General features: G+C 35.1%; 1 protein-coding gene across 1 annotated transcript; it reads left to right on the top strand.

Annotated features, from left to right (window-relative positions):
• The first annotated feature begins 567 nt into the window (after nucleotides 1–567).
• On the top strand, nucleotides 568–1,921 carry LOC113311394. The gene is made up of 2 exons (XM_026560235.1): nucleotides 568–1,723; nucleotides 1,803–1,921. The coding sequence occupies exons 1-2, from the start codon at nucleotides 568–570 to the stop codon at nucleotides 1,919–1,921; spliced, it is 1,275 nt and encodes a 424-aa protein (XP_026416020.1).
• Nucleotides 1,922–14,547: the final 12,626 nt, after the last annotated feature.

Raw genomic sequence — 14,547 nt, 5'->3', positions numbered from 1 at the left:
ACAAATGGTGTACAACATGCCTATTTATAGGCTTCATATTACTTCACTCTAGTTGTGTCTAGAGTTTTCTAAATGTAAACTAATTTGACCTACTTGACTTTCACTAGAATACCATAGTAGACATTTAGACTAGAACAACTTTTTGACTAACATTTCTAACTTAGTCAAGTCTCTAAGGACTTTGGCTCCTCTAGTACATTCTAGAATACTTGTTTTCTACATTTCTCTATATTTTTCTAGATCATTCTAGACAATTACAAATTAGATGTTCCAACATGAACATCCACCAAAGAAACGTGTTTACAGCTGTGAAAGAGGCAGTGGAAGACAAAAAAGGGGGAGCGTTTTTCGTAGTTGGAAGATGTGGGACGGGAAAAACATATCTATTTAATCTATTGGCAACCGGATTAAGATCGACATCAAAAATTGTTATAACAGTGGCTTCATCAGGAATCGCGTCGCTCTCTTTATCCGGGGGGGACAGCTCATTCAATGTTCAAAATACCCCTACAACTTGGAAAAGACTCAGTTTGTGGCATACGAAAGGGAACATATTTGGCAGAGTTAATGTGCAAGGCAGACCTAATAATATGGGATGAAGCAGCGAGGGTACATAAACATGCCTTCGAAGCACTTGATAGAACATTCAAGGATCTGATGAGCAATCCAATCAAGATATTCAGAGGAAAAACTATAGTCCTGGGTGGAGATTTTAGGCAGATCTTACCAACTACTCACGAAGGAACCAGGAAAATGACGGTTGACGCCTCGATAAATAGATCGAAGTTGTGGAGATATTTCAAAATCTTCAGCCTTCATGAGAATATGCGCATAATTTCGCGAGCTTCATCTACAACAACAGAAGATAAAGAAATATTTGTTGAATGGGTACTTGATCTTGGAAATGGAAATCCTCCGGAAATTGCACTTACCCATCTGAAAGACCCAACCTGGATCAAAATACCAGATGATTACCTCATTGTACCAGATGAGAACTGTGTGAAACAAATTTCGTCCATCATATATTCAGGCATGCTAGACAGATATGGAGATGCAGAATACTTAAGTGAAAGATGTATATTGGCACCAAACAACGAGACTGTCGATGAAATTAATCACTACATTGTTTCAACTTACCCGGGAGAAACACATCATTTGTTTAGATCAGATAGCATTACCTCGATGACAGGATCCATTCAACGAGAAGCTGTTGCGTACTCTACCAAATTTCTGAATTCCCTGCAATTTCCAGGATTCCCGGACCACCACTTGCAACTTAAAATTGGGGTTCCTGTAATGCTACTACAGACAATAAATGAGAGCATGGGTCTCTGCAACGGAACACGATTAGTTGTAAAACAAATTGGTAAAAGGTTTATTGAAGGACAGATCATAACAGGGAACCGCGTCGGCTTTCATGTATCCATTCCAAGGATGATATTCTCTCCTACAGGCGCGAACTTACCGTTTGTATTCAGAAGAAGGCAGTTCCCTGTAAAAGTATGTTTTGCTATGACAATCAACAAGATCCAAGGTAAAACACTACAGCAAGTGGGCATCTATTTGACAACGCCACTTTTTACTCATGGACAGTTATATATGGCAATGTCTAGAACGACATCAAAAGAAGGTTCGAAGATTCTGATAAAACCAATTGATAAACAACCACTAGGTTTTACACAGAATATTGTTTACAGAGAGGTCTTCAATAATTTGCACCCAGGTAACAACTCTTAGAATAGGCAATTTCATTAGGTAGAATTTATAATATTAACTATAACTTGGAGTTCTATCTAATGCAGGTGCCATACAGGTTGTAGACACTCCAACAAGAATGCAAATTTCAGAAACTACAAAATCTAACGCAGTTGTGCTTGAAGTTGTAGAAACTGGAACCAGAATTGTGACCCATCTAAAGTAGCTGAATTCGAAAGTAACAATCCCTTGGATAATGAAGGACATCCAAAGAAAAAAAGACTACTTTTCCATCTACATCCAACTTCTGGAGGATGTTCTACCAACGATTATTATTCGACATAGATAAAAAATAAGCGGGCCTGGACATTCCAACCCGAATAAATGACCATAATGGCAAGCAAGCTATTTAAAATCGCACATGAAGGCAGCAAGATTTATTAATTATTTGGAGTCTGACTATTGTAATTGTTAATAAATTGACCTTAATTGTCATCAAGATATTTAAGTATCAAAATTTTTTTTTTTAAGCATTTATCAGATTTAATGACAGCAACATTAGGAAAAGAAATCTATTGGAACCGCTGAAACCAAAGTGTGATTATAAAAAAGGGTGTTCTACGAACGATTTATGTTCTTCCATTTTATTGTGTTTCATTAGAATTATTATATACTACGGGATAAATTAACAAATTACAGAGTATAAGATGTGTCAAAATATGCTTTCACAATTTTAAGTGTGGAGCATGCATATCCCATAGCAATTTTATTCCAAAACTTTCCACTTTTGAAGGGAAAAGAAAGGGACCCAGAAGGCCACTTATACATCATTCCAAACAATTAGCAGATTATTCTCCGGTCTGAACCAATGAACCCTATTATATTTTTCAATCCCAAAAAACTCCACTATATTGTTTACCTTTTAGACTAGAAAAAGGGATTATTTAATTTGAATATGAGTTTACATAATCTCCTAAATAATAGCAAACATTTTAGGTAAGAAATCGATTTCACACATGAAGCTGTTACGTGAAACCAGGAATTAAAGTCAGAACGGTTGCAAGTATTTTCATTATGAAATTACTGAAATCTCGACGGTTAGTAACTGCCAAATTTTCAACTGTTATCGATAAACGGTTGTAGTATCATTTCAGAAAAGTCGCATCTTTTCAGAAGATTTTTTAACCACCAAAAAGTCAAAGAAAAACAAAACCGTAATGGTATCGTTACCAAAAAGTCACAACTCTTCGTAACATAGAAATATTTATTATAAATACCCTAAATCCACCTGACACAAGTTATCTGAATTATTCTTACTTTCAAGCGTCAAGGTGGGTACTAAATTATTCTTATTTGTCTCAATCAGTCGTTATATATCAATTTCTTATTCTTACTAATCAAAAATTGGCAGATGTTATTGGCAGACTAACAATACTGGGTAAAAAGAAACAATTTTTAAGAAAAGATGGACACGAGACAACTTTGACCGAACTGGCTATAGAAAACGCAAGGTAACAATTTCACTAATGATAACATATAAACATATACAAATGGACTGATCCAAGATAGTAACTATTCGTACTCACTGATTTTTGGTAGGGGAATGTCTATGCGGGTTTCATTGTTTGGTAATGCTTCTGAACAAGTCAGTGGCAAAGTCGTTGGTGATCAGTGGCAAAGTCGTTGGTGATCCTGAAACACCAGTAATTATAATCATAACATCAGCATGTTTGAGAAAATTTGGTACTTCTTACTATGTGGGATCAACAAATGCAACTAGAATTCACATCGATTTTGAATCACCGGAAGTACAACATTTCAGAAACAGGTTAGATTGTAAATTCTGTACTAAAACAAAATCATGGTACTTGACAAACCACTATTTAATTTTACTAAAGTCGCTGATCCACTCTTGTACTTTAAAACGTGACAGTTGTATGACAAGTACATCAGTTAGAAGAGAAATCAAGATAGAAGACGAGGTATCAAAAGTTCAAGATTCTATGTCAAAATTGATTAAAAAATCCAGGGAAACATCGATGCAGGTAATTTTTGAACATTTTCTACATTATACATTAAACATACACTGCACTCCACATGTTTACAATTGTAATGTGCATGCAACAGGACTCCATATTCACATGTACCGCTACTATCAACAACATAACTAATCAAAAACGATGGTATTACATGGCATGTGAGGAGTGTAACAAAAAAGTTACATTGAACAACAAAACAACAAAATGCGAACCATGTGATGCAGTCCCAAGGTATAGATTGGAGATGGAAGTTACAGAGGGAAGCGATTGCGCTACTTTTGTTGTTTTCGGAGAGGAGGTGAATAAGTTAATTCATTATGACGCATCAGAGATGTTAGAACTTCATGAGGTACATTCAAACATAATCAGTTTAATAATGTTAATGTATTGTTTAGAGTATAACACCGATTAATACAAAGTCAAAATAAATCAACATAGTATTCAACAAGGAAACCTTACTTTCACGGTGCAAAAGGTTTTGGACCCCCAAGTTCCCGAACAACGTAAACAGATGGATATCGAAAACAACAAGGTACGTTATTTTAATACCTGGCCAAAGTAACATCTATCACCAAAACAAACCATAAAAACAACAGTAATTTTTTGCAGGAAAACGAGGGATCTAGTGACATGCATGTGGAAAAACAGAACCAAAGCAACATTGAGTCAACCAAAAAAAAGAAGGGAAAGGCACCTGCCAAACATGCGGAAGAGGAAAATAAAGGATATCAATCGAAAAAGAGACGCAGATCCCTCATCATCGAGGTAATCTATTTGAGGTATTACACATACATAACTCACATTTATATGGATATTTGTACATAAAAACTTACACCACGGAATCTTAATTGCAGGTATAGGATAATGAGAATCTCATGAATGCTGCAGAAATACAATTGACCATCAGAGCTGCAAGGATAAAAATACAGCAGTCGCATTTTAATTATGTTTTAGTGAGGATTGAAACTGTGATTACAGGGTGACGAGGAGTCACTGCACTTGCTTTTAATTATGTTTATGTATTCAATTTATAAATAATGTTTGGAACTAATTATACCATGTAATTCGTAACTATAAAATAATTATATCAGTTGAAGTTAAATATTACAAATGCCGAAATAGAAAAAACTATTTTACTCATTATTTCTTACCATTTCTCTGTTCAGTGTGCTTATATCCAAGGAAGACAAATCATAGATGACACTTTAAATGCCAATGAGATGGTAGATTCTAGACTCAGCTCAGGCAATTCTGGTTTAATATGCAAGATTGATTTGGAAAAGGCTTTTGATAGGGTAAATTGGGCCTTCTTAGAAACAATGTTGTGGAAGATGGGTTTTGGTCAAAAATGGTGCAAGTGGATGAGGTTCTGCTACTCTACTGCTTCTTTTTCAGTCATTATTAATGGTTCTTCTTTTTGTCACTTCAGCAGCTCAAGAGGAGTAAGGCAGGGAGACCCTTTGTCCCCATTGTTATTCAATATTGCTATGGAAGGATTTTCTAGATACATAGACAAAGCAGCTGCAGTGGAATAAGATTTCAGTTTCTAAAGCAAACTCAAAAGCCATTTGGGATGTTTTTCTTGCTAAAGTTGATGTCAGACTTTCCAATGGAATAAGATTTCCGTTTCTAAAGGAGGTAAACTTACTATGCTGAAAACTATTCTTTCCTAACTTCCTCTATATATATTACTTCTCTCTTTTTAAAGCTCCGGCATCTATGATTAACCAACTAGAAAAGAAAATTAGAAATTTCTTATGGGGAAGTTCAAATACATCTCATTTGATCAACTGGAGTTTGGTGATGGCTGACAAAAGTAGAGGGGGTCTGGGAGTCTTAAATCTCAAACAAATGAACATTGCTCTTTTAGCAAAATGGATTTGGAGATTTGGAGTAGAGGAAGAGCAACTTTGGTGTAAGATTATTTCTGAAAAACATGGCTGAGTCTTCTCATGGTTACCTGGTAAAGTTTTAATTCAAGTGGGATACTGTTGGAAATCATTGTGGAAACAAGTTTTTTGGTTAATACTAATTCTACAATCACTATACATTCAGGTATAAAAGTGTCCTTCTGGTTTGATAAGTGGAGTGGTGCTGATTCTCTTAAATTATCTTTCCCTAATCTGTTTAGATTGGCAAAGGATAAGTTTTCTTCAGTCATATCTCTCGATAAGAATGTCAACTGGGTTTTTGATTTCAAAAGAAGACTATTAGACGAAGATGAATCAGTTTGCATTGTTACTTCTCAGAATCGGTTCTTCACCACCACCGTAATAATTTGCCTGACACAAGAAGATGGAGCTTAGGCAATAATGGAGTTTTGTTGTCAAGACCCTATATTGAGAGCTTATCAAATTAGACGGTGTAAGTGATTTTCCGTATAAGTTTGTCTGGAACTCAATAATTCCTCGTAAAGTCTGCTTTTTGTTTGGCGCGTTGTGCATGGCAAGATTAACAATAAAGTCCTGTTGCTTCGAAAGGTATGTCTTTAGATCAAGAGTGCATCATGTGTGGAGATGCTGCAAACTTCTAACCATTTGTTGCTTCACTATAAAGTGACTTATAAGTTGTCGTTAAACCTAATTCCTTCTGGCTGGTGTTGGATTATACCAAACTCTTTTAATGACTTGGTTCAGGGTTGGCAGCTGCTGAATCAAAGTAGTAATACAGTATATTGGAATATTATACCGACAGTTGTGGGATAAATTATTTTGGGAGAAAGGAATGCTCGAAGTTTTGAAAGTTCACACACTTTCAAAACAGCTACTGATCTAATTATGGAAGCCAAATCTTAAATTATCGCTTGGGCTTCAGCTTTTGGTCATTTCACTATCTCCGCAGGGGACAATTGGGATGCAATCTTCACATGGCAGATTCATGTTCTTTGTTAATGTTTGAAGCAGATTTGTTTTTGTTTGTTGCTTTTATTGTCTGATACTTCTCGTAGATTTTTCTGTAAATTCTCTTTTTTAATAAATTCGTTCTCCTTCCGATAAAAAAAAAGGTCATGTGCACAAGGTTCAAAACAGAATAATGTAAGATTGAAACATCCAAAAATATGAAAGCATTTTCAATTAATATTAGTGTTCTCAACATTAACGATTCAGAGCATTTATCATCTGGTTGAAGGGATGACTTTGGTGCACCGATAACTTAAATAACCAATTACCAAATTCTGATGCTGATAAGAATAACGCGTAACAACCCTGTAGAAGCAAAATATCGCTCGACCATTAGGAACGCATGGCAAGCATTTAACAACGCTATATAATCATAACAAGGGAGAAATCACAACTCTACTACAAGTAGAGCACTCCAATACCAGGAGAATGCTCCAACATAAACAGGGCGGTCCAACATCAGGAAGAGATGTCAAGGCAAGGGAGGCATTTATACATTTCTTTGTTGTGGGGCATTTATATATTTCAAGGGAGGCATTTATATATTCACTACAAGAAAAACTGGATTAAGCAACCAGTCGAATTTGGTGGCAACAGCCCGTTTTAGGTCGCTCAAGGGGTTTGACCAACTTAAAGTGGCACTCGCTCCGTTGTTGCAAGAGGTGGGATCTGTAGAGACTTGCAGCATCTATGCACTCGCTTTAGTTATGTTTCAACTTCATGCAGCGACGAAATAAGGTCATTGGTCTAAAATTACTCCGACCATCCTTGAGCGGGTAATAAGGTCATTGGTCTAAATTTACTCCAATCATCCTTCAGCGAGTAATAAGGCCACTGGTCTAAATCTAGTCCAATTATCCTTAAGCGAGTAACATTTCCAGCTGCATCAGTTTTCGTATAAGTTTGAGCGTCTAATCTGCAGGTAGTTGCTCAAAATATTCCGGTACGTTAATATTCCGGTACGGTAAATGTCTTTCCGATATCACCAAATTCAGATGAATAATAAAATGAAATTAAACCAATACTGGTTATTATGAATAATAAAAATAAAACTGAATAAATCAATTAGTCAATTTTATTATTGTTAAATTCAATTTACATTATCATCTTTTTACAAGAAAACAAATCTCATTTTCACAAAAATAAAATACAATGTCCATTTCTTAAAAATAAAATAAAATTACAATCCCATCAAAATTCATCACTGTCCTTTAAAAATCAATGTACAAAGCTCATCTTGATCTGTATTTTAGCTCTGATTTTGAGATTAATAGTGTAGTTATTCCAGATCCGGTTCCTCCAAAAAATATGAATTTGGGTCCTGCATTTAGTTACAAAAAATACAAAGATCAGAGCTAACTCATAACATAAAATCAAACTGTCAACTTTTTAACAAATAAAATCCACGTCTAGCAAAAAAAAAAAAACACAATATATAAAATCTAAGCATTTCAGTGACAAATTTTTTTTCCATCATTTCAATTAAACTCTGCTAGAGTAAAAAAAGATTGATATAAGAAGAAGAAGAAGTACCATGGTATTGACATCTACTTAAAGGAGACTCTGACCCTCAATCAAATGAGATCATCTTCAAATCATGAATAACTATTGGAAACAAATCATTTTCCTGTTCGTCTTCACTACTAACAATTACAACTTTCTCTTATCATTAATTCCTCTTCTGTCTTTTTTTTCAGTAATAATCTTCAAATCTAGAAAATACAAAAACAATAATATGAGATCATTGGAAAAAAAAAAGCTTACACCCTTGATGAACAAAATTAAGTTTCTCTCTTTGTGGAAGACAGGTAGTAGTGTTGGTAGTGATGGTCGACCGAGAGAGATTAAAGAGAGACAAAGGAGGCTGTGATCTAGATAAAGATGGGTGGTTAGCCGAGAGAGTATGAGCGAGAAAGGGAGGCGGAGAAGGGAATGGAAGAAGGATAAGGATAGGGTTAGGATTTTCCTTCTCTTTTGAGAAGAGCCATCGATCTCGAGATGATCGGACGTTCAACAAAGTAGAATTTTTAGTGACGGTGCTACTTGGCTAGACGAATATTAACTCCAATGCTGGTTTGGATGGCTGATCACCATCTAATGTTTTAACTTTTTTACCACGTGTAAATGTCCAAGAATATCTTAGGGTGCATATCGCTATTGCATCTTTATGCCTATTCTGTAGTTTTATGCCAATTTTCAGTGTTTTATTTTAATAACAAATTTACTTTTTCTTATTAAAAAGAGTTTTTTTTATTTTTTTCTTTTGATATAACCTTGTTTTAAGGGCTGCTCCCACGGTATAGGTGTATAAACATCCACATTTTAAGGATAATCCTTATAAATAAGGAGGATTAGAGACTTTTAAATATTTTCCTCTATATGGAAAATCTATATAGATAACCACAAATATACATCCACATTTTTTTTATCTATATTTTAGTCATAGTGAAAAATAAAAAGTAAATCATCCGGTTAAAAATCAACGAGATTAGTTTTCAAATTAAATTAAAAAGCATGTTACATCCGGTCAATCGATGACCGGGCAAAGAAAAAAACTATATGTCCAGATGGCTGACCGGATGGACTACTCCAGAGAGAACCCCTCAAATACGTAGAGTATCATCCAGACTTTCAGAGAGATGCAGACCTAATTCTCACCCATAATAGCAATTTTTATCCATAAAATATGAACTATCACAAAGATACGGATAGTTTTTTTTAATAGAGGAGTCTTCTGCGTGGAACTAAGTGAGTGTTATTTATAGCTGAAAAATTGATGTCTAAATAAACAAATTTATTTAATTTGGAATAAAATTATCTAAATCTTTAAGCAAATACAATGACATCAAACGAAATCTAGAATGGATATACTTTATTGGAATTGAATTATGTGAGCTTTGTTGGAATCGAATTATGTAGGCATGCCGATTAAATTGAAGAAACTTTAGAGTCGGATGAAGAGTAATAAACAGCTATAAAGGAATATTTACTGGTCTAAATGGAGTCTGTCCTAGCGAACTATGTCATAATGACTTGTTAAACGTATGTAAAATGGCATTTTGGATAATTGTTAATGTAACTCTAATAACTTGAGTAAGTATTGAATGGATAAATTGGAGAACGTGGTATCTTGGTAATTTTCACGGACACATGAAAATTTGTTTCCCTTTTCAAGGCGAGTGTAATTTAGTCATTTCCACGGACACCTAAAAATTTATTTCTCTTTTTCGGTGAGGGTAATTTGGTCATATTCACGGACAACGAAAAATTTGTTGCCTCTTTTAGGATAGGATATTTGGTAATTTTCACGGACATATGAAAGTTTGTTTCCCTTTCCGGTGAGAGTAATTTGGTCATTTTCCCGAATGCATGAAAAATCTGCTGAGGGACCATCAATATATGATATCTTACTTCCAAAGCACATTTGAATGAGAACATATGGTCTATATCTAGTAATCTTGTAAACTGAGTATGAAACCCAGATGGCTGAATCCACCGAGGGACCATAAATATATGATATCTTGCTTCCGAAACTCATCTGGCCGGGAGTGGACTACTATAAGTCGGAAACTTCGTAAGAACGATAAATCCAATCATTCATATGTAAGATTCCATCGGAACTCTGAAACCTTAAACAAACCTTTTTCTGTCGACTCGAGAAAGAAAGTGGCTCCAAGCTCAAAACCTGACCAGGAGTGGGACTACTATAAATCGGGAAACTTCGTAAGAACGATGAATCCGACCATTTACTAGTAAGATTCTATCAGAATATTCTCTGAACCCTTAAACAAACCCTTTTTTGGCGACTACGAGAAAAAAAGTGGCTCCGAGCTCGAAACCTGGCCGGGAGTGGGAAAACGAAAAAGCATACCACAGAAAAGAAAAAGCTAAAAAATATATAAAAATCATTACACATGAAAATTGTACTACAAAAACCTAATAGCATTTCGTAGGGTTGTGAGACATCATATAACAACTCTTCATTCTTCTTGTCTGAAACAACATATGAAAACTCTTCCTTCTTGTAGTGTGAAACAACATATGACAACTCTTATTTCTTGTTGTGTGAAACAACATATGATAACTCTGTTTACCAGTAGCACTAAATTCTCTAACAACTCTTCATTAAAGTCAACAGTATGCATACTTATGATTCACGAATTCAAGCTCAAGGGGTATGCGTATCACTGCCAGCTCGTGAAAGTCATGCCCAAATGGGTATGCAAACCGTACTTTCCCATATTCTCGAAAATAAAACCAACTAAATGATCTTTGGAAATATGTATATAGAGTTTATATTTTTGTCGTTAAAGAGAGGATAAATTAGGATTTTATGATTTCTCAATGTGAGTTACAAGAGGTTGAGCACGAACATTCTTCGCCTAAACCACACACAAAGGTCGTTCAAAGGTATGCGTATCGGGTATGCATACCTCTGATTCACGAATGCAGGCTCAAGGGGTATGCATATAACTGACAGCTTGTGAAAGTCAAATCCAAGGGGTATGCGTACCTTCCCCTATTCCTGAACTCAAACCCAAGGAGTATGCGTACCATTGGCAGCTCGTGAAAGTCACAAATTCTCTACTCTTAGATTGGTGAAGATAGGTCATGATAGATCATGTAAATGAGAATGAATCTTAGAGACCGAAGATCAATTTAACTTAATGTTCATTGACCTAGCCAATTTCACCTGTTATCTATCAATTTTTATCCAAATATCGCTCGACCTCACTGTACTTTTCTTTGATTCGTTGGGTTTATATGGTTAGTATGAGTAATAAGAGGTTGAGCAAAAACAGTCTTCGCATACACATAATGGTTCTATGGTTTCTCAATGTGAGTTACAAGAGGTTGAGCACGAACTGTCTTCGCCTAAACCACATACAATGGTCGTTCAAAAGTATGCATACCTCTGATTCACGAATGCGGTCTCAAGGGGTATGCTAAACTGCCAGCTCGTGAAAGTCAAATACAAGGGGTATGCATACCTTCCCCTATTCCTGAAATCAAACCCAAAGAGTATGCGTACCATATTGGTTGCTCGTGAAAGTCACAAATTCTCTAATCTTAGGTCGGTGAAGATAGGTCATGATAGATCATGTAAATGAGAATGAATCTTAGAGATCGAAGATCATTTTAACTAAATGTTCGTTGACTTTAGTCAATTTCACCTGTTATCTATCAATTTCTATCCAATATATCACTCGACCTCACTCTTTTTCTTTGATTCATTGGGTTTATATGGTTAACCCAAGTGTATTTGATTCATTGGGTTTATATGGTTGATCCCTTATCCCCTAAATCTAACGGTTTTATTATTCGGGACTTTCGGTCCGGTACGGCACGGTACTTGTATTGGACCGTGTACCTGTACCCCCAGACCTCGGTTCCTATTTTTTGGACCGGTACCTATACCTTGTACCTCGGTTGGCCCTCAAATCAAGTTTCCGTCCACTTCACTTAATTTTGTAAGTTATCCATCAATCTTACCAAATTTGGCCGCCTCAATTAGTTTCACTCAGATTTCATCGTTTCTTTTTTCTTCCGGTTATCCATCATTTTAACTAAACGTCCATTGATTTTAGTCAATTTCACCCGTTATTGATCAATCTTATCCAATATCGCTCAACCTCAGATTTATAGTTACCTGTTAATTCTACCCGCTCCCTAGCATTGAGCTTGCTAGATTGACTCGAGTCTTCCAAGCGGATCTTAAAAATGACTTCTTCTTTTTTACTTTTAATCGAATACCACATCCACATAAACAATTTTTTTCTTACACATTTGTGCATTTAGTGTTTAGGTGTAGATTTTGGGCCATATATGTAGACGTTACGATGGATCTCGATTCAATATTGCTAGTTTAGGGTTCCATTATAGATTTTTAATTATAGTGTCATTGATGAAATTTATTTCGGTTCCAACCAATAGATTTATAATTTCGATGAAAATTGATTAGTGAGTGGTGAACTATACAAAATCAAATGGAAACGAAATAAACAAGCTTTATCCGAAATGTATATAAACGAAGTATGAAATCGATGAAATGTGGATGATTCCTACAGGGAAGGAGTTAGATTTTTTCCGTTTTTCTTTTTGAAGCACGGGAAGAAATTAGATAATTTGTTGATAGAGATCGGGATAAACTATACAAAATTGTCAAATTTCAACAATATGGATGAATTCGACAAAATGTTACCGAATGATGTAATTGAAAAGAACTAATATTGAAAATTTTCTTTTTGCCCGATAAATAAAGAAAATTACATGTAAATAACAAAACTGATTTGTCTACCGAGAGAATGTATCTTGGATTCTCCCATATCTCACACCAAAACTTGTCCCCTTGTAATTCCTGGCGGTGGATCCCCGGGCTCCCTTATTTGTGTGAGACGCGAGAGAACCCTAGTACATTCTCACGACCATTGTAGAATTATTCTGTAGATAATCATTATTCCCGAAGTATATTATTAACAAGTAGATTCGACTTGTCATGTAGAAGAAAACAATGTGAACTCACCAAAAGAAAAAAAAGAGAAAAAAAAATATGAACTCATGGCAAAAGATACCAAGTACGATCCTTGAGATGGATACCCAACCAATAGAATACTTAAGTCTTGAATCCGACGATTGGTATGTTAGTATAAGACTTCATGCGGATTACCACTCAATCGGACGACCACAACTGCAGTTTCTAGTTGAGCGGCAAAAAAAAGAATTGGCGCACATTTTTGGCGCCAACTTTATTGGATGGTTTCAAATTTTCATTGCCCCCAAAATAATTTGATGTCAAATTCAGCTATTATAAAAATCCCTCTTGAGATCTAGAATTCCTTGTTTCTTTTCCTATCTTATCTTTTGATTATCTTCTAAACCCCAGCACACAAACAAATGAAATACAGACAAAAACATATGAAGCGAGATGATCATCCAAGAAAACTCCTAATATGTTGATTCAATATATGAAGCGAGATGATCATACAAGAAAACTCTTAATCTGTCGATTCAAAATATGAAGTGAGATGATCATAGAATTGATCAACTCTTGCTGTCATTTTTCTAAGTTTTGTTCTAATTTTGGGGATTTTCAACATACTGAGTCCGCTTTTAATGGGAAAAATTAAGAGGTTTGGTAATTAATTTGAACAATCTGACCTTAAAAGAGCAATTTTTGCGTTAAGTTAGCACGAATTGTTCAGTGAAAAGTGGATGGTTTATATATTTTTCAGTTCTTCTATGGGTTAAATAGTTAGTTCAATTGGATTTTGGATGGTATAGTAAATGAATTTATTGGAAAACATGAGTACCATTTGGATCAAATAGGAAACACAGTACCATTGATATGATGTATATACGTTTTTGATTTCTGGTTTGTGCTTGCATTTTTGTTCTTATCTCTCTAGTACTGATATTGGGTTTGTGTTAGAATTTTAATTTCACCGTGTTTAGTTGAAATTTTGATCAGGCATATATAATTTTTGTGTTTACTATGCATAAAACTTAGTAACTAATTGGTGATATTGTCGTAGAGGGTCAAGTATCATCTATTAAGCTTTAGTTATTTCAATAGAAATATGTAAACTTGTAATTCAGTGATGATGAATGCATATCCGATGTTGATTATTATGACTTGAAATTGGACACCAACAATTTTATCTTGAGGTTTTGGAGTTAAATTCAACTTGAACAGGATTACACAGTACCTAATCACAACAAATTAAGCTGGTGCAAGGATTACATACACCACTTTGTTTCTCCTTCATCATAGCTCACATGGGGAGTGATTTATGCAAACCGTAAGATAAATTCTTTTGAAGTCCCGAGATCAAAACTGAAATCTCATATGGAAACTTCAAATACTGACCTTCTTTTGAACGGGTGGTGGCTACAATTTGGTGGCTCATAGAGGT

This window comes from Papaver somniferum, chromosome 9, assembly GCF_003573695.1.
Source record: "Papaver somniferum cultivar HN1 chromosome 9, ASM357369v1, whole genome shotgun sequence".
Taxonomy (NCBI): Eukaryota; Viridiplantae; Streptophyta; class Magnoliopsida; order Ranunculales; family Papaveraceae; genus Papaver; species Papaver somniferum.
Note: the sequence above shows the minus strand (reverse complement) of the source record. Positions and strands in the feature narration are given on the sequence as shown.